This window comes from Toxotes jaculatrix, chromosome 13 (genome assembly GCF_017976425.1).
Source record: "Toxotes jaculatrix isolate fToxJac2 chromosome 13, fToxJac2.pri, whole genome shotgun sequence".
In the NCBI taxonomy this organism is placed as follows: domain Eukaryota; kingdom Metazoa; phylum Chordata; class Actinopteri; family Toxotidae; genus Toxotes; species Toxotes jaculatrix.
In genome coordinates, this window is record NC_054406.1 from 2,122,262 (window position 1) to 2,143,122 (window position 20,861).

The 20,861-nt window shown below is 43.6% G+C and overlaps 1 protein-coding gene across 1 annotated transcript in view; it reads right to left on the minus strand.

Moving 5' to 3' along the window:
- The window catches only part of grin2da (glutamate receptor, ionotropic, N-methyl D-aspartate 2D, a), an 88,261-nt gene extending 67,970 nt beyond the window's left edge, over positions 1–20,291 (minus strand). Inside the window, exons 1-6 of the mRNA XM_041053727.1 lie at positions 19,815–20,291; positions 18,047–18,184; positions 15,256–15,522; positions 10,132–10,319; positions 7,241–7,364; positions 5,719–5,735 (exon numbers count right to left, since the gene is read on the minus strand). Of these exons, the coding sequence (XP_040909661.1) occupies positions 5,719–5,735; positions 7,241–7,364; positions 10,132–10,319; positions 15,256–15,522; positions 18,047–18,184; positions 19,815–20,291 (1,211 nt within the window). The remainder of the gene's footprint in view (positions 1–5,718; positions 5,736–7,240; positions 7,365–10,131; positions 10,320–15,255; positions 15,523–18,046; positions 18,185–19,814) is intronic.
- Between the last annotated feature and the right edge of the window lie 570 nt (positions 20,292–20,861).

Consider the following 20,861-nt stretch of genomic DNA (forward strand, 5'->3'; position numbering starts at 1 on the left):
AACTGTTTATACATGAATCTCAGACATGCTGCCATAACAAAGAATACATACTTATTATAAGCTTTGGAGACTCAGAGTTTTATCTAAGTTACAATTCTGTTATATGGTAAGTTATTATATATTTGCTCTTCGCTATGTTTCTATAAAACTGGTGAATAGGCTACACCAGAGAAGCAAGTGAAAAAGAAAGAAAGAAAGAATGAGGTTGACTATCAGATCCAAGTGGATGCCAGAAGACACAGCAAGACTAAAAGAGGAAACACGAGGAGAGAGAGAGGTAGGAAAGGTAGGAGAGGAAGCAAATGCATGAGTGAGCCAGAGCAGAGAAAGAGAGGGAACCCAAACCGTTACCACGCCAGGAAACGCAACAGATGGGAGGGTGACAAGCAGACATGTTGATGAGCAGCGAGGGAAGGTGTGAAAAAGAGAGAGAGAGAAGGAAAGGGAGAGAATGAGAGATGAGAGAAAGCACCGTAACAGGACGTAGAGATCCGACACTCCTCGATTACGTTTCCTGTCTTTCAGTGTGCTTGTGTTTAAAGAGGTAAGCGGTGCAAAACGTGACGTGATGCCAGGAACTAAAAATGAGCATTTCATCAAGCAGACCTGGTGAAACGTGGGTGGATTTGACCTCTAGAACAATGTAACAACGCACACGCTGTTAAGGTCCTTATGTCAGTTGAAATCACACTTAATTACTAATTTAAATGAATGTAATTAAGGTCTCTGGCTCCCTAAACAATCAGCTGATTTAATATCCTCTGTAAGCTGGGTCCATCTCAGAGATTGGCAAACCAACACTGGCAAACTTAATTACAAACCCACATCTCACCATTGTTTTCAGATGTATTTTTACTGTTAACACTTGATAAATATTACTGTTAGCTGGTGGCACTGTGGGTTAACGTGTTACATGAATATTTAATTTACTTCCAAATGAAAAAAAGATCAAGCAACATGCAGCTATATCACTGTATACAATTAATGGCTGCAGTCCATGTAGGTGGAAGCTCTCCTGCTGTGTGTTGGCATCATCACAAATTAACAGTAAAGAGGGATTTGGGAAATTAAAATTTTAATAAAGGACAAATTACCATGGTTTGCAAAGTCTTAGAGAGCTCAGAGGGAGACGCACGGAGACCTTTCTGCTTGTCCTGAATGAATTTGCCAACTGAAGATCACCGTGGTGTGGTTATTAAAAAAAGTGAGACAGAGAGAGCGGGCGGTGTGACACTCCTCCGCTCCAGATGAGCAGTCGGTCCCCCCTGAGGGTTTGAGGTAACTGGCTGAGCTTCAGTCTGACTCTTTTCCTCCACCGTCTCCCTTTTTCTCCCACCTCTTTCTGCCTTATCTTCCTCCCGTTTTCATTTTGCTTTCATTCTTTCTTCGTTTTACCATTTCTCCCCTCTTTCTCCTCTGCTTCCATTTTGTCCTCTTCACCATCACCTGTCACCTCCACATCCTTGTCCCCTTCTCTGACCCCTTCCTGTCTTTGTATCTCCTTTGTTCTCTGCCTTTTACATGAAGCTTTATCATCCGAATTAAAAAATAATATACAATATAATAATTAACAGACAATAATAATGAAGTGCTGTGTTTCTATATTTGAGCTACTGCTTCCATCCAGAGAGAATTACAATATGCAATTTTAAAATAGAACTCGAACAGCCAAGTAGAAAAGATGTTCTCCATTTTTCTAAGTCCTGTTATTAGACTGAGCTACATCCTGGCTGCCCTATTATAGTCCTCCTGTCCCCCCTGCCTCCCTTCTGTCCAGTCCTCCTCCTGATATCGTCCTTGTCAGTCCACACTTGTGCATTTTACTTATTCAGTTACAATGCACTCCATGTCTCAGTTGTCTGAAAGCATTAAATCCTCCTTAAACCCGTCTCCTCTCCTTCCTCTGCATGCCTGATGAATGAAGCGGCTCTAATCGTTCAAACCAGGATGTGACTGCTGATTTTACCCATGATTCACCTGCTCAGAGTGGAAGGGGAAGGAGTCTTCGTCTAACAATTTCCTTCTAAACAGGTGAAATGGTATTTTAATGCTTTAGTTACTTCAAGCAGATACTGTACGAAGTAGTTCTGGGATTTCTTTTAAGCAGCAAGGGTCAACATAATGATAAAAAGTCAAGGCGTACTCATGGAAAAGTCTCTTATGCATTCTTGGCATGTATCCTTGCAGCAGAGGATAAAGACAGCACCTTTCTTTCTTTATCACATTTACTTTTCAGAAATGCTGCACCATAGAAAGTCGTTCAAAATCCTTAAGGTACGTAAAAATCCAGAAAACTCTACGTTAGCATCTTTAAATAGATGCTAACGTCTGTTCTGTTTGAGCTCGATTTGAATTCCACTGTGTTCTGTTGTGGTGCGTGTGTCCATTCATTCCTTTGCACTGGCTCACATTGTGCTCTGTTGCTGTTGTTTGTAATCTGATTTCCGAGCAAACGGCCAAAGCGCCGTCATCATCATCATTATCTCTGCCTCTGTCTCCTGTCACCTTCATCATCGCCATCTCCCCAACACTCGTCCAGCTCTGCATGCCAAACTTCCATCTCAAACATTTCCTGTCTTCTCGGCCCTCACACACATTCCCTCCTTTTCTTAACATCCTGATATTTGTGTTGCCACAGCCTGTGTGCGTGAGCAGCTGGTTGCTCAGAGGATTTTTGGCTTTTCGGTGAATGCAGTCACGCAGCTATGCCGGCGTTTTATGTCTTTTTGTTAAATACACATCTGTCTCAGCTGTCAGAACACACAAAGAGCAGAAACACTGACTGATGAAGATCGCTAGGAAACAAAATAACTCGGAAAAAAAAGTGTATTGTCTCATCTGGCTTTTCCTCTGTTAGATGTTTTCAAATGAGAAGACAATAGATGATGTCTGTGTTCAGTCGTACTCTGTCTGAGTGTAAGCTATTTAAGTGCTGTAGTCTACAACTGTTTGGAGCAGGGAGCATCTCATATTTCAAAAATCATAAAGTCCATGAATCTATAAGAAAATTAAAGCGATAGTTTTGATTCTAATCCAATACAATTCAGTGAATAGCTCCTCACGGTCCACTAGTGTTCCTACACAGCCCAAACACAGCGGCTCAGATCAAGACAGGCGACGGTGAAAAGCCACGTTCACATCGAGGCTTTCCAACGCAGGAGAGACCTCCGGGAGCTGAAAGGTGTGAGGACAGATGCAGAATCACAGCAGCAACTGCAATGTCACTTTCCTAATCCACCACCTAGCATGTGTTAGCTGCAGTGATACTTATATTACTTCCTGTATATCATGGTTTGTCTGTATAATATGCGAAGGGATTTATAGCCACAAAGACAGTTTGCTAGCACAGTGGGATTATCTGATGCATCATACAAAATTCTATGCCAAATAACTTTACCTTCCTTGTTAGCTCAGCTACAAACCTACCTACCTACACAATTAACTCCTGCTAGTTTTAATGATTAATTATTCAGGAGAGATTTGCGGAGCATGCACTCAAACTCCTTCCAGATCATTCAGAATAAACCGAAAAGCACCGCTGGCAAGAGTGGAGCTCCATTAATCAAAAACATTTTGGGTAAAAGAGGATGCCATGGATCTGAAAGGAATAACTAGTGAAACACTATCTTGCTTTCAAACTCAGTTTTTTCAAAAATAAAGGGAGCCATTTCTAACAGGGAGTTCACAACAGATAGCATCAGTGATGGAGGGAGTTTTATTCCTATTTAAACAAGCTTTTCCTCAGCTCACAACCAAGACAATGTTGAACACAGTGCCATTTAAAAAAAATACACCACAGGAAGCGTATCTTTAGCCTGTAGATTAGGGAAGCAGAGTGCCTTTATGCAGAGAGGCTGAAAGTAAAGGTGTGGAAGTGTTTGAGTATGAAGTCGACATTTGCCTCCTGTCACTGACTTTCTGTTAAGTTTCACCTTTTAACCTAATTAACTGCAATCATGACCCGTAACTTACTCCAGTGTTTGAGTTTGCTAACCCTCGACCACACAACAGCTGTCACGCACAGATATTGCAGAAAGCGAGGAGTTTCAAAAATCCTTGAACATATTGAACCTAGTCTAGGTTTTTGGAAAACGATCCTATTTAGAAGACTGTGCCTGGCGAAAGAGTTTGCAAACCAACATTTGGAACAAAACTCCGCGCTCACGGCGGTTTACAGAATTACTTTGCAGAGGACTCCAGGGGTAATCAAGAACCACAGCAGGAAATGTGTCAAAACCTCACAAACCACTGCTGCAGCATAATCCACCTCTCAAGCACTGATCGCTTTCTTTCAAACAATTGTTCCTTCGCCAGTAAATAAGTATCCTGCCTCTGGCAGAGCTTCAAAGCTATGTGGAGTTGATAGTATGACCCTTAAGTAGTGTATTTAGCTGTTGTGGAGGAGCGGAACACAAGGATCAACTGAGCAGAATCACACCGTTTTTAACGGACAGTTATTTTCCGTTGCAACCTCTGAGAATTTTTACCATATTTACACTTCACTGCTTTATGCCCTGTGGGTGGATAACATATCATTCTGATATCTACTGTAAAGTTAAATGAAAAAGCACCAAGAAGCATTAGAGATGAACTGATATCCATCTCTCCTCCAGAGCTGCCACACGAGCTGCATAAGCAATCCTTACTCCTCTCAAGCGTAAATACACAATCTCTGGAAGTAGCCACACTCAGGGTCTTCTTCTGGTGTTAATGGCAACTGAAATGACACTGAACTTCGCTCTGGATGTAGACGTGCACGTTTTCTTGTCAGTGATCAAGGGAAGACTGCACGACCACAACCTCAGATGCAAACCTCAGAGATGCAGATGCCTGGTAAACCGCAAAAACACATGACATGAAACAAAAATCAACCACTATCAAAACAACGGAGAGAGGAAAGTGTGGAGGAAAAAGAAGGAAGCAAAGCCACCACCTCATCTGTCCAACGTGGTGGTGGTTCTGTTGTGGCTTGGACATGTACGGCGGCCAGTGGAACTGGCACACGCACACATTTATTGACAGAAGTGACAGGATGAATGCAGAGGTACACAGGAGCAATCTGCGCTCAGATTCAGCCAAATGCATCAAAGCCTACTCGTCGACATTGATCGAAATTAAAGCTGAGACTTTGCACTTTAATGTAACATCCATTATTTCATTTCAGATTGAATGTGCTGCAACAAGGAGCCTGAACATCGATAAACGTATAACTGTCCAGATACAGTTTACACTGTCGATGTGAACTACAGTGTCCTCAATCACATCTGAGTTTTACTCTCATCTGACACTTTTAAAATGAAAAGTGAGACCTGCAATACTCTAAAGGTAGATTTTGTTTGCAGAAGCTCCCAGCGTTCCCAAAATAAACATGTTTACATGTGAACAAGGCCACAAAATTGTTCAAAACACCAACAGGTTGAGTTTTATTTCTAAAGAGCCATTTTTGGAAAGATGTTCAGCTCCCTCGAGAGTGAAACCCTTCACGTGTTACAGGTGTCATTCATGCTGCTGTGGCGAGGACTATCACTGCCACTCGATGAGTCCCACGAGCCCCGGCGCCTGTCAGCGTGACAGACAGCCCGGCTGCTGATTGAGAGCATTCAAAAGCCAGGGAATGAAATGTTTTGCTGAGTTTAAGATGAATCTCCTCACTTCATTAAAGAGCACATGGAGGCAACCTGCGGTAACTATCCATCCATCTACAGTCAAACCTGTTGCCTGTGCAGGGAGGATTTCTCTGACACTGACACCAGCCTGTCACATCTGGACCAATCTGTTATTTTCAGCCGTTAACTGATGTAATTTAGATTTTGTTGCCCCTGCTCTCCCTCGTCATGCCTCATCCATGTTTATTTCAGTTCAGAGGCTTGGGAGCTAGCACAGATATAGTCCCCTCTCAAGGGATCAAATGAAGCAGTGAAGGATCCTGTGCCTTGCTCAAAGGCCCTTCGACATTATCTGCTGAGATCAGGGTTTTGTTCGTTTCAGTTTTCCTGGATTACCGAGGTTCCTCCTGAAAGTTGACTCAGCGGAGCCCCACAGTACAAATCACCCTTCATGCATATATTCTCTCCATCTCTCCAGCAGACAATTAATTTGTGAATTTTGCACAGTGCAGCCGCATTAGTAAATCTGAACACAAATCTCCAGAGCCGGTCTACCGGCAGGTTACCAGACAGCCCCTGTAACCCTGACAGCTTAAAACAGAGCAACCCTGACTTCGCCACACAGTTCCTAGAGGGGATTGTGCCAAAGAGAAGCAGCAGTCAATCAAACATGCAGTTAAAAGTTTGACTTGCGCTACCCTGCTCCTCTGCTCCTCCACATATTAGCAGCTTTCGCTTCAGGTTGGAACGATTTACAGGTGAATGTTAGCTCAGTTTCAGTTCAGGGGCTGGATCCTAACAGTCTGTATCTAAAATATGTCATAATGAAGACAAAATATTAAGCCTCTACTTTAGGACACGACCAGCATGTCTTTCCTGGCCTTCAGTATCCCACAGTTCACTGCACACATTCTGCTAGTTGTCAGCAGATAAAGTTGCAGAGATGCTATATAATTATTAAGCCAAGTTTCCATTTGGTTTCACTGGTTTGTTGGACATTTATCCATTTACAGAAGAACGTTTGAAAATATCTATGAAGCCTTCAAAATACCAGTGCGCTTTTTCAGACATCACTCGCTTCATTGTGAGAGGACACAGACAATTACATTCACCACCACAGCAGCAATGAGCAGCAGCATTTTTCTATAGCACATGAACGCACCATCATGTCCTGTATGCTGAATGTGACCCTGAACACTGCTGCTGAGTTGCCAAATCGATATGCTTTCAGCGTCGAGGTCTTTCACAATGTAAAAGGAAACATTTGTTCAACCTTATGATCAGTACACAGCAATCAATCCTGTGAAAGAGCTGTCGAATTAGCAAATACATGAGCCGAAACACAGAAAGCAGCGTTTCTATCATCACCAAACATGTAGAGTTTCACCTGTAAAAATCTGATTACAGAAACACCACAGCTATTTTTTTTTTTTTAGGCCAGCATGACTCAGCTCTCTGGATTTGCTCTGAATGTGGAAGCTTCATTAAAGCTGCTGGCTGCTGTTTACTTTTCCATGCTGTTCTGCTGTTTGTTCGCTCACTCTGCTCCGTGTCAGAAGCCAGTGTGAGCGACATCAAAATTCAAAGTCACCCTCCGAGCCGCTCCCTCCCCCTCACCTGATCCTGTCTGGCACTCGATGGGTCTGGTTACCGTCACTCTGGCAGTTGCCTGCGTACTGCGACCGGCTGGTGGCCCCCTGGTCCCTCCGCAGAGCCATCGCCCCATGGGTGAGCACAGAGACGCCCTTGGCAATACGCCTGCAGGATTATGGAGAGCACAATGTGAGACAGAGACACTGGGACATTTTCAAAAGTCTTTTTTGACACTGCTAAGGTCCAGGGGGAAAAAAAAGAGACAGTCAGGGTGGAAGACAGCAGTCACTGCTTGAATAGCTGCTTATCCAGAGACAATGACAACGCAGCAAGGCTCAAACTTAATAGCACTGAACGTACGGGGGAAAATGAACGGACTCCTCTCCTTCGTAACTCAAAGCTGAACCGGGCAAATTTTTTGAGAACACCTGTCTTGGCAGTTTAAATTACATGTGCCTCCAACAAAATTAAAAGTAATTACATCTGCACAGACTGAGACACAGTAGAACGGACCAGTTTCTACAAATGAGGCTCTGGTGTTGGGTGTGAGCACTTCTCTGCACACACAAAGTCATGAATCAAGACTTTAATGCAAAATAAAAAAAAAAACTGCCTCCTCATCAGCTTAAAAATGGAGTCACCAGCACACAGTTATTTTCCTCTCGTTTTTGCTTTAGTCAGAGAAAAGAGCATTTTAGCATTTTTCCATTTTCCAGTTTTGGGAAACACATTTGTTTACCGTCTTGCTGAGAGGTAGAGGAGAGCAGGATTATCGTATGTGATCTGTTGATTGGTCCAGGATATGTTTAGCTTATCTTTGAGCAAGCTAGCACTCCATGCATGTGTTGTCATGCACCCTGTATGAGCATGACAATAAATGGCATAACTAAATAACTACAGTAAGAATTCAACCAGCTGGATCTGGCAGAAACTGAACTGCTCCTAGTTCAATACCTACCAAACCAACCTCCTCTCAATGGGAGGGGCTGCACCAGCAAATGATGCTGGGCATTAAAGTATCAGCAGAGCACTCAGTTAAAGGTGTCAGGTGATAAAGGCCGCCTCGTACACATGTATGAATATGAATGGGCTTGTGTTACTTGTGAGCCGGTGGCTGAGCAGCTGATGAATGAGCCGCAGATGATGAGGCGCGCCTGAAGCAGCCGATGGCAATCAGCTAATGCAAGCACGGCTTCGGCACAACACCGAACATCCAGCTTCTAAATTTATTTAAGAATCCTCCGTTCCAATAGATAAATATTAGCAGACTCTCGTTTAGCAAATCTGTCTCAGGACAATTTAATAATAGATCAGACTTTGATCTGCAGGAAGCTTTCACAGAGCAAGAGACTGTTTAAAGGGCACTGCTTTTTCATATGGCTGTAAAGTCAACTCTGATTTGTAACTCACCGCTTAAAAACAACATCAAACACGTCTCACCACTTATAACACACAACGCTGAGATTTATCATGTAAAATAAACATTTAAGACCAACAATAAGTTCTCGCTGTAGTCCTGCTGATAACCAGGCATCAAACCCTATCTAATGATCCCAAACTCATAAAGCATTTCAGTGGAGTCTTGCTTCCATAATTCAGCGCATTACAACTTCAAACAAGCTAACGAGCCAGGACATGAGGTGAGGAACGGCTGTTAAAGAAGGTTCCAAATTTCAAAGGTGCTCTGTGCAAAAATCGGAGCTGTCACTAATTCTCTAATTCTTCGTCGTCCTCGGGAGAAGAAGCAGGCTGCACTGTGTTCCTGCGTTATCCTGCGATATTACCGGTACATGTTCTGGTCAAATGATCCATGTGCTATGATACGTTGAACCAGTGAACAAGGTCGAATTTAATTTCACGTGCGACTTGAAAGAAGTTCAAGCAGCTTTCATAAAACAGAGCAGCACAGGGCAAGATGCAACTATGGCACACACCTGAGGGAAGGAAGCTATTACTGTTCACATTCATTCAAAAGGGATTTGAGGGACACAGCTGGTGGACCCTTTGCTCTCCCTGACTGCCAGTAATCCACTGAGAACTGGTCAATTGCATAATAGTGCATTCAGGTGATTCTCATCAACTGGCTGTTGGGAAACATCAAGTTACCACCACATGGCAAAACCTGAACCATGATCAGTGAGCAACTTCGTCCCCTGACGAAGACACGAGGTTAGGTTGAAAGCTGCAGAAGTACCAAGTAAGTTGGACCCTGTGTCGAGACGTTTTTTTGTCAATAAAGTTCATAAAGTGTAAAAATCCATTCTAACTGCTGCATCTCCTTTCATGACTGAGGTGGATTTAATAGTTACAATCAATAAAGGATTGTACCTTTCACCTGGATTCACTTGGTCGGTCTATTTAGATTAGATTGGATGAAAATGTAATGATCAGGTCATCCCTCCAGCAGACAGTACACCACAGACAGACCAGGTGGTCGTAAAGTTTTACTGTTACCCTGCGTGTTGCTGCAGGAAAAACATGGAGAGAATGTTTTTTTTTTTTAATAATAAGTGAAATAATAAGTTGCCATTTCGGAAGTCTCTTATTCAGAAAGGAAAGAAACCACAAAATTGGAATTGCATATCGTTTCAGCACCAGGAAATAATGCAAAATCTTTTCTTATGCTTTAAAGAACCATTAGAGAACATGGAATTAAACGAGCAGCATCAAAAGTTCCTTCACTTATATGGTCTGGTATGACCAGCATCTTTTGGTGGCTAATGTTAGTGAACTGCAGATAGATAAATACTGAGCATGGAGATTTATACTTCATCACATATCTGTGATTAAACTTCTAAACTCAAGGTCAGAAGGCTGTGAGACGCAGCCAAAAACATTGAGAATAGCTAAGTAAGTGAACCTTGAGTTTAGAATTGCAGCTCACATATAAAACATCCTAATACCCTCGAAAGGCCTTCTGCTCTGCTCATACCTGCGTGGCTCGTCCCTCCAGCCCTGCGGCCGGATGGCGAACAAGGCCTTGGGCAGCCCCTCCAGGCCCAAACCAGACAGGGCCGGTCCCACGGCGAACCACATGTGACTGGGTCCGGCCTGACCCGCCGCCCAGGCTGCCCGGAAAACCAGCTCGGCCTCCTCCAGGGAGCAGTACAGCAGCCGGACCTGGAGGACAAGGAAAGGAAGGGAGGGAGTATTAAGCATATGAGATACTTAGCAGGAAAAAAAAAAGGAGAAGGAGAGGCAGAAAAGAAGGAAGGACAAATGAAAAGGGACACATGGAGCATGAGGGAGAATAGGAGGATACAAGGAGGGGAAAAAAGAGTTGATGGATTATAAGAGAGAGCGAGTTTATCAAGTGGGAGAGTGAGACGAATCAATTAAACGAAAGGGAAGAAAGACGGAGGGAGGAAAACGCAATGAAAGCGAGAGAGTGAGGACAACAAAGAAGTGAGGAAGGAGGAAAGATTGATGTGGAGAAAAAGAAGCAAAAAGTACATTTCCATCCCATTTGTCATCCTCCCTGTTTCTTACTGTTTGGTCCCATCATGCCCTTTCATGTTTCCTTTACAGTTACGGATTAGGTTCATTTATACATCAACACATATTATGCACTTATACACGAAAGCTTCTTGTTTTTATTTATGTTGTTTTACACACAGAGCTGCTCTTGAAAAATGGTGCGTCTTGGTCTGCTTGCATTTCCCGTTTATACGTAAAGGATAAACCGGGGAACTGATTAAAAAGACAAAGTGGAAGTAGAGAGGAAAGAGGCTGTAGTGTGTGTGTGTGTGTGTGTGTGTGTGTACAGTTTGATGCTGATGGTGCTTCAGATGATTACACAGAGGAAGCACTTGAGGAAAATTCGCACGACAGCTTCGTAAGACAATTGACGAGGTTATAAAACTGAAATTAGACAAAAAAAAAAGTGAAATACTTTACTAACACACTCTACCAGCAGGCGCGTGGTGTGTGGATCCTGTCGCATGCTGAACATTCACCACTGTTACTCGCGTCAGAGACGACGGCAAGATGACGCCGATCCCTCCCACTCAGCTGACAGGACATGGGGTCGAGGTCCATGCTAACACTCAGTCCCCGTCAATCACATCGTCTGAGCAGTCAGTCATTTAGACCGCTTTACATATAGCATTGGTATTTCATGAGCTTGAAGTTTGTTGCTCTGTATGTTAGAAAGAAATATGATCCAGTCTCAGAGAGTTTTCTTCCTCTCATCCTTGGAAGAAGGAGCTGGGTTTCCTGCCTCCCGCCATCCTTCAGAAAGATCCCTAATTTGTTATGATTTCATGCCATCAATCACTCTGTTAGCACAGGTGTCTCATTTTTCAAACGCTGGACATCTCATTTTGGAAGAAAGCATTTCATTAAGATCCCCCTGCATCTTCATATTTTACCATGACAGAGCTTAAACGCATCAATATACAGGTTAAAATGAAATAAGTATCTTTTCAAAATGGTGAAGATCCACACACATAAAAAACATCACACACATTTCCAACGGGTAAATTGTTGGTTTGTCATTATGAGTGACAAAGAATTTTCTCCCTACTTTGCAGGTGAAGCATTTCTATGAAGTATCTAGCTTCAGTAAACAGCTGTTTCGGTCTTACATGCGACTGTAGTGTTTGCTTCACTCTCAGCAGCTCCAGCAGCAGGAGGCAGCACTTTCAGCAAACAGGCTCAGATAAAGCCACAGTGAGCAGCCCAGCCCAACATGCCCAGCACCAAATGGAAGATGGACGGAGTCACCAGCAAGCTGGTGAAGCATTTAGATTCAGTCCTTCCTTCAGGAGTTCAAACCGGAGCTGAAAGGACAGTCCATATTGGACTGAAGTGTGTTTGTAGCGTTGCGTATCAAAAACTGTTAAGTACTGAAATCTGGCGTTGAATGTACGGTCAGATTCACAATCTTGTTCCCTCATTCTCCGACCAGAAAATACTAATCTATATTCAAAATGTAATAACGTGGTCGGGTCCAGATTGATTTGCATCTCAGTGCAGAATTCAGCTCAGCTGGGAAGAGCCAACAGAAACACATAAGACGCTGACTTCACAGAAACAAACAAAAAAAAAAAACAGAAAATAAAAATTACATTACACAAGTAGTTTCTGTTGCTGCACGGCTTGATTTGCCGTGTGTTTGTTCTCCTGTGACGATCAGCTTAAGTGATTAAGATGTGTGGATGACATGTTGCTTAGCAGTCACAGCACCGAGATGTGGATCATCAGCTGATGCCTGTGCTATGCTAATTAGCAAAGGCAAGCTTTGGAGTAAAATAAATGGCCCATGCAGCTCTACAGCCACCCCAGTGCCTCTGAGAGTATGCATAAAAGAGACGCAAGATAAATCATTTTGTATTAGCTGCAGCAGAATGTTATCAGGTTGGCAAAGCAAACTTGTGTTTTGTCTTTGGGGGCACCAGAGGCTAATTTTAATTTCAGGTGTAAATGAAATACAGATTTGCAAAACACGTTAATGTACAAAGAGAAAGGGACAGAAGCAGAAGAAAGAGAAGATAGAGAAAGAGAGATGAAGCGATAGCGGGAAAAGTAAAGTCTCAGCAGGAGACATTTCTCTCTGACTGCAGTATACTCACATCACAGCACAGACGAGACTGAACTGAATTCAATCAGTGATACCGACATCAAAAGTGTGCACTGTGTGTGTGTGTGTGTGTGTGTGTGTGTGTGTGTGTGTGTGTGTGTGTGTGTGTGTGTGTGTGTGAGGAAGGGATTTTAGCATACACTCAGAGTCCAGGGCTTGTCCAGTACACAAACACCATTCAGTATTAAACCTGCACCAGAACGTTTCTGTAGATACATTATGAAACCGTACCCTTCGGTTTTCCATGAAAGGACGGAGCGTCGTGGGAGGATTATCCAGACACTGGCGTCCAACACCGTTAGCAACATTTCAAATCAGGCCATTTTCAAGGTGTGAACAACACGACACAACAGTGGCCTGCAATGACTTTTACAGATGGGCAAGCAGAGCCAAAGAACCACCACCACCAGCAACAACAACAACAACAACAACAACAACTGAGTAAGTCTGAAGAGATGTAAACATGCATTTTTACAGAAGCACAACTTCAGATTAAGAGACAAGGAAGAAATGCAAAACAAAAATACGACATAAAAGGAAATGATGACGGCAGCACAAACGATCAGATGATCATCTGATGTGGTTTCAAAGCAGCTGCTGTGTCCATCACTAACAGATTCCCAGTAAATCAAGGAGCATTAGGAGGCAGGTTATAATTCAGTACCAGAGCAGATCGAGGTCACCCAAACATCAAAGACTGAGGAGACTGAACACGAGGCAGATGAGCTGTACCCACACACTTACACTGCTTCCAAAGCACGCTGGCCTTTAAGGCAGTAAGGCGTTCACGTTCATTTATTTACCATCTGATCCATTAACAAGCAACACACTTCTTCAAACTTACTTGGATTCAGATTTTAAAGATACATTCGCCCATCTAAAACATCCTGCACCTGTAGAAACTTCTCAAAGAAATACATCTAAGTGTGTACATCTAAAGCCCGGCAGAGAGATGAATCACTCCTTCTCTATCCAACATTTGGTATCACTTTCATTATATTACATCATGTTCACTCTGGCCCTTTCTCTTTTGGTCCAATTTCCCCCTCACTCTGTCTTTCTGCCTTTCATGGACTTTTCATGGACATTTTGACAAAGGTCATTTACGCCGAGAGCCGTAAAATGACGTGAAACAGAGAAACAAAAGGAGACACTGCTCATGTACAAAGACAAGAGATGGGGAGAAGTGTCAGATCCTGAAATGAAAAGATCCTGTGGCGCCCAGAAACTCCCTCCTCTCTGTCAGATGTGTTGGACTGCAGCTAAGGTCACCTCAGATGACGTCCATTCTGGTTTTACTGTCCATTTCCTCTGGTTGATTCTCTACAGCAGCTTAACAGCAATGATGCAGAAAAAGAGCGTTTTCATTTCTAACCTTTTACGTCGTTAAAGGTTAGAAAAAGTTTCCTGGCAACGGGTCAGTGTACTGTCTGACTTCTGAAGTCCTTTTAAATCTGCACTTCTAAGGCTGCTAAGCAAGACCCCAGAGCTGTATAATACGTAGCTTTAAAAAAAAGTTACTGAGGTCCTGAGAAACTGGTTGTGTAGCCAGTGCTACGCTACCACAGGGACACAGATGAATATTTAAACTCTGCACACAAACGCCAACCTGGATTTACTCACAAAACGTAGAATGCTTTCTTTCTATCTTCAGTCTCTCCAACATCAATAACCTCTAAACTCTTCGCTCCTCTCTTTTACACTCCACTACCAAAGCAAAGTGCTCTACAAATGTCAATCAAACAGCTGGTCCTCCACAGCACAGCACACAGCTTAAAAACAGACTTCCTAATGTCTTTCCACAAAAAAAGTCCCAATAACAGTATTTTCATTTATTAATTCAATCAATATCATAAGGGTCTTGTCAGTTGGTGTAAAACATATTACAGATGATGGTTATCTATGTTTCTGATTTCTTACTTGCTTGTTTTATTAGCATCCTCTTGCTGTCCTGAATAAGGGCTTTTCCTGTGCACAGCAGTGCCAGGGTTTGGATTTATACACTACTCACACTCTCTGTTTCCACCATTTTGTTTTTGTAGATTATCGTGTTGCCAAACTGAGTCGGTCGTGATCCTGTAAGCGCCGGCAGCAAACAAGTTGTGACTTTCAAGGTGAATATAGCGGCTGATAGCGGTAGGTCACGGTGACAATGGAGGACTGGCTCTTTTTTTAAACTAGAGATTGGCTGCATTCACCATCTGTTTCTTCAAGGCTTGTGGAGCCTTTACAGACGTCAGTTACCTGAGCCTCAGGCAGCAAAGTCATTTCAAGGTAGACAGCTCATCAAGGTGAGTGGCAGGAGAAAAACACTGATTTCACATGGTAAATATTCAGTTCTGTAGTTTAGAGAAGATTGCAATTATTAGACTTGATATATGATAAAAGCCATTTTTATCCCGACACTGGCATTCGGTTAGAAATGGCAGTAAATTAAAAACAATCAATTTTAACTTTTGTGTTTCTCTGCCTCACCTGGGCTTCATTGTCTTTGAGCAGCCGTTTGGTTCGCGCCCCACCGGGGTCGTCCGTCACGTTAAGAATCACTACGCTCTTCTTCTCCCAGCCGATGAACGAGCCGTCCGTCATACCCTCCACCATGGCCAGGAAGTCCTCGTAGCCATGGTGACGGGTGGTCACTACGGAGAAGGCGGTCCAGTCGTACTCTTCAAGCACCTCGAAGATGACCTCGAGCTGGAGCGCGGTGGAGCAGGTGAACTGGAGGTAGATGGAGCCGCTCTCCTGAAAGCGAGGAGACAGAGAACATTCATTCGTTCATCGTTTACCTCTAGAACAGGCAGACAAGCTTGTAAAGGCTGTTGGTCTCAGTTAGCTCTTTCTGAACATGAAAACAAAGAGGCAGTGAGCATGTATTAAAATTAATCATCAGGACTCTGCATCTGTGTGCACATGCAGAGGATCAAAGAGGAAACCTCAGGAAACATCGCGCCACCTTCCCGTGTCGGCAGGGCTCACCTCAGGTTATCCTGCACTGAACTAGGTCAAATATCAAACCAGCATCACTCCCAGTCTGAGCTTGTCAGCCCGGCCGAGAGGGGAGTGTACAGGGACCATGCTGGGCGTGTGCAGTGCTGGTGTAGCATGAAACATAAAACAAAATTTTAGTGTCCCCTCGGAAGCTTGAGCAAAACTAAAAATATACTCTACTAGCACTGTTGTCATGTGAGCCCTCACCCGAAACAATGAATGACTGACGTCGTGTCCCAAGTCACAGTTTCAGAGGCACTGTTGATACAGGGTTGATTGATTCTTACTGTGAATCAGGAAACATGAATGACTCAGTTTCCCAAAGGCAATTAAGAACTGATTAGAGTTTAGTTAGTTACACAAATATTTCTTCAACACAGAGCTTACTCCGGGTTGTTAAAGCCCGATGGGCAGGGTCAAAGGACCGTAGCTTTAACTGACTCACTGACAGACTAAACCTTTGTCCTCTGCGAGCAGTCTATTTATGTTAAATTATATAAGAGTTAGTCTAAGTGTTTTTCCAAATTCAAACTAACCTGCAGCTTTTTAAACGAGCCGCAGGTCAGGTCGCCTTCCAAGAACACAACCGCCATCATAAATGAAAGGAAGAATTATTGCATCATGTTTATTTACGGTTTCTTTTTGCTGGTGAAGAGGACATCAGCTAACTGGCACCTGACCTGTTTATGATTTAAATGTAGATGCAGAAGAGCATAGAGCTGTGTGAGCTCTGTGTTATGATGCGTTCTGCTGTCGACAGCTCGGTGCCGAGCTGAGTGTGTAACGTCAGCTGTTACCGTAGCTGAAGTTCCAGTCATGTGAAATTACAATAACCACATCATGCTGTCGAGGAGATCCACTTTTAATAAATTGGCCAACTTATTAAATATCACACCTGTCAGGCTCAACCGCTTTGTTAGCTTGATCTACTTATCGCTAATGTCCTTCAGCAAAACTTTTGTCACACACAAATTAGCCAGTTGTAGAGATGACACCCGTTAATTTAATTTAAGTAACAATGAGCGAGCGAGCAGCTTTTAAAACGAGATGACTCAGCAGTCTCGATCAGCCACATCATGAATTTTACCACATAAACTCCAGCCAAAAAAACCAAAAATGATCAAAACATAAGCAGCTACGCTGAGCGCAGTTACCAATGGCCCCTCGTCTCAGCTGTATGATCTGCACCGCTCTGGACACTCTGCACTAAAAATGCTAAATTTACAAGCACATTTCCTTTACACAGTGAAAAGAACCAATTCTGCTGCTGATGAGTTTTGCAGCACTGACAGAACTAGAGCAGGTCTGACAAAATTTAATTTTCCTCTTCTTCACTGCTGCTCACTGATGAGGTCAGAGCAGCATGTTTCCCAAAACGTTTAGAATTTAGAAAATAACTGTTTCCTACAAGGAGCTGAAGCCCAGAGGAGATTACAGATTCTTCACTCAGATCCCGTTTCTGGTACCAGAACTGTGAGACGCAGCCTTCTGTTACAGACCGTTGCATCCATATTACTCACAGCCCGGAAGAATTAGTCACATCCAGAGCTGAAATGCACATTTTTATAAGTTACATCTAAGTTTTGTTTTTTTTTCCTGGCTCAGTGTCACTGTTCTCATCTGACCCATTTCCAACGAGAGCAGGCAGCAAAGCTGTTATAAACCCACAGAGAACTTCCCTCCCAGCACCAAGCAGCAGGCGGACAAAGTTAGCAACTAGTCAGTGAGCACAGCGGAGCATCGAGCAGCCAAAGGACCAGGTTTCAGCTAACAGGAGAGTTGATATCAGACTTACACGCATCAGGTCAAAATCACAGCTACAGATGGACGTTATTGTGACTGTATATGTGTTCATGTTTTCAGCTCCATGTGCTGCCTCCAAAGCAAATTAATGATGCTTTAGTTTTCAAGGATATTCTATTTTCAATCTGTTATTCTGCATGAGGCAGTCTATTTCTTTTTTAGAAAATTAATGCTCAATTATTTATAAATCAAACTAAATATTAAGTATAAATTAAAAACTAACTGGCCACGTCAATAATGTAACTTCCATAAAGAAACAGCTGCAAACTCCACTGATGAACTGCAGTAAACAGAAGCAGTATTTCTACTCTGAATGTAAAAGAAAGAAACTCCACTGCAGAACTACAGGTCAAGATAACTCCACTCATTATTTCTTACAGTCTGTGTTTCCTCCTCTAAGCCACAGAGAGCCTTGGCTTCAGTCCAAATGAAATTAAAAGGGCTGATGATGCAACGTTAAGTAATCCGTTTTTACCTGTGGCTCTCGTCCCAGGCTGGCCCCTCCCCCAACAGCAACCACAGGAACCCCCGTCTGGGCGGAGACAAACTCCAGCATGGGGGCCAGAGGAGCGCGGTTTGGCGGCGGCGGTCTCTCCTCCTCAAACACCAAACCCTGGAAGTAGAACAAAGGTTGCAAAATGAAACAAAGCATATCAGACAAAAGGCATTATATCAGCCTCACTGAGACACAATTTCATAAGCTTCTCATCAGACGTTTATTCATCAGAGCTGCTGTTTCTTTTATTCTTATGCACCAAACCCTGAGAATAAATTAAGAGCAGAACAAGTGAGCAAAATATACTGGAACAATGAGTACGTTCGTATGCTTTCACAGTGTGCAAGATAACAGCTCACGTTCTAGTGAGGACTTTATTTTCTTACTCCGCCAACAAACGTCTGGACTGTTGAAGAAACCAAATATTTCCAAAGCATTTTAGAGGGTTAATGAAGTAATGAAACAACTGCTGGAGGCTTTTAAAAATGGAACTGCTTTGCTTCCTTGCTTGGCAATCAATGTTCACAGAGATAAAATCAGAATTAAGTCCCTGCAGTGGACTGGCAACCTGTCAGGAGAGGAGTGTGTGTTGTACCTGTACAGCTTAAGCGGCTTCAGACCACAAAAACAACACATAATCTCCAGGCTTATGGGCCACCTCAGCTCCTACAGGGCTTACTGACAGGTGTGGCTATAGCATTCATGCTGAACTGCTGCTGCACAAAAGAAAGGTTTTGAACAAATGTTCTGGTAACTCCATTTCTTTTTTTTGTGATTACTTTTCAAGCAAGAACTGTCAACAGCGTTAATGAATTGAGGATAAATGCATGAAGTTCTGGCGATTGCCATTACTTTATGTAATGATACGAGGAGGAGCGGTGCTGATTTCAGCCTGGTTTGACGACTTAACGCCTGTTTTCTTGTAGCGATTCAGGGAAGCAAATTGAAGCTAAGTGTAGCTGACAGCTCAATTCTCACAGGGAAGCATTTGATATGCAAACAGGCTACAGACAGGACCTGGAAATAAGATAGCAAGTGTTACTTAAAAGAGTTAATATCATATTTGATGCAAGATGTTTATAACAAGACCCTTCCACTATTCTGACATGGGAATAAATCGAGAGACAGACAGCAAGACACCGTGTTATTTAAACAGATACATGCGTAATGTATATTAGATGAATGAATGAATAAATGAATGAGCAAATGAATCAGGAGTGTGACATGTTATGTGCTTTATTACCTCCGTCAGTATGATGACAAGCAGCTCTCAGAGATGAGGTTGCAAGCACAGGTCTGCTCCCATCAAGTGTGATGCTATCAATGAATGAGTGAGTGAATGATTAAATGAACAAACTCCACAATGAACATGAATGAATGAACAGAGTTTGCGATTTCTGTAGAACACAACTGAGTGAACAAAGGAACAAACTGTGCCAACATGCAACATATTAAAGGTCTGACAGAGTCATTGTGTTTCACAGCCACAAGACAAATCTAACATGTGGTAATGCTGTGTTATGGGTACCTCTTCTCTGGGTACCAGAGAAAATGCTAAGTACTTAGTATTTTGAAAGAGAACCTTGTGAGAACATCTACAGAATATTATTTTTTTCAACAGTTCTGATGTTTTGGAAAAAAAAAACATCTGCAAAACATTGTCTAAACTGTGGGGCACGGTTATCCTGCTCTTGAAGGTCATGCTCTGAGGGGAGTCATGTGGATAGTGTATGCATTGTGTGTCTACCTGCAGTGGTGTGGTGGCCAGCAGCTCACACAGCTGCAGGAGCAGGCTGCCCGGGCTGCTCTCGTTCACAGCCAGGTAGATGACGTTGGCCTGACCTGATGGCGTCATCACCGTCTCTCCGACGAGTGCCGCCAGCGACAGGGATGACGAGGAGGAGGAGACCAAGGCCATCGCAGCCACTCCTGCCAACGAAGCTGTATCCGTTACTCCCCTTCCTCCCCCTCCGCCTCCTCCTCCTCCCGGACCGTTTCCGAGACCAGGCCCCAGCCCCGGCCCTGGCTCGCCGACCCCCGCACCTCCCACCACCGCCGTCTCCGGGAGCAGGGAGGAGCCCGAGTGGACCACGGCGATGTTGACACCACCCGAGTCCCTCTCTCTCTCCCGGGGCCGGAGCAGCAGGGGGGGCGAGGGGCGTGCGGGCCCCGTGCAGGCCAGGACAGCCAATAGCAGTGAGAGGGTGGGCCTTGGGGCCACCATGGGGTAAAGGGAGGGCCAGTGGCAGCTGTCGGATGGGGCTTGACAGGTAAGGCCAGGTGGGGTTTAGGGATTTGGGGACAGTGGGTGACGTCTATGGGGGGAGGAGAAAGGGAGAGAGGAGAAGTGGGGAGAGGGTCGGCGGCTCACAGTGCTTCACCTGAGGCGGAGAGGAGACGCTGGAGAGGAGACAGAGGAGAAACAGTGTCATCATACTGCTTTCATAAGTCTTCTCCAAACATAAGCAGAGTTTCATACAGTCGCTTCTTTTTCTCTGTCATATATATGCGTGTTATCTCGAGTGGGACGGTTGATTTATGTGGCCATTATGAAGCGCTTATTCTCCAGTAAACAATGTAAATAAATGACACGCTGCACCTACTCATCCCTGTATTTATTGCTCCTGCTCAGACGTCCTGTAAATCTGCAAACACGAAAAGGATTTCAGTCGCGTGGAAGCCGCACACACTTAACACTGTTTACATTCCTAACAGTGAAAACCTGCTGACATTTAGGATTAAACAGGACAACAGTAAAAGTTAACAGATAAGGATTTGTCGGAGTGCAGCTCAA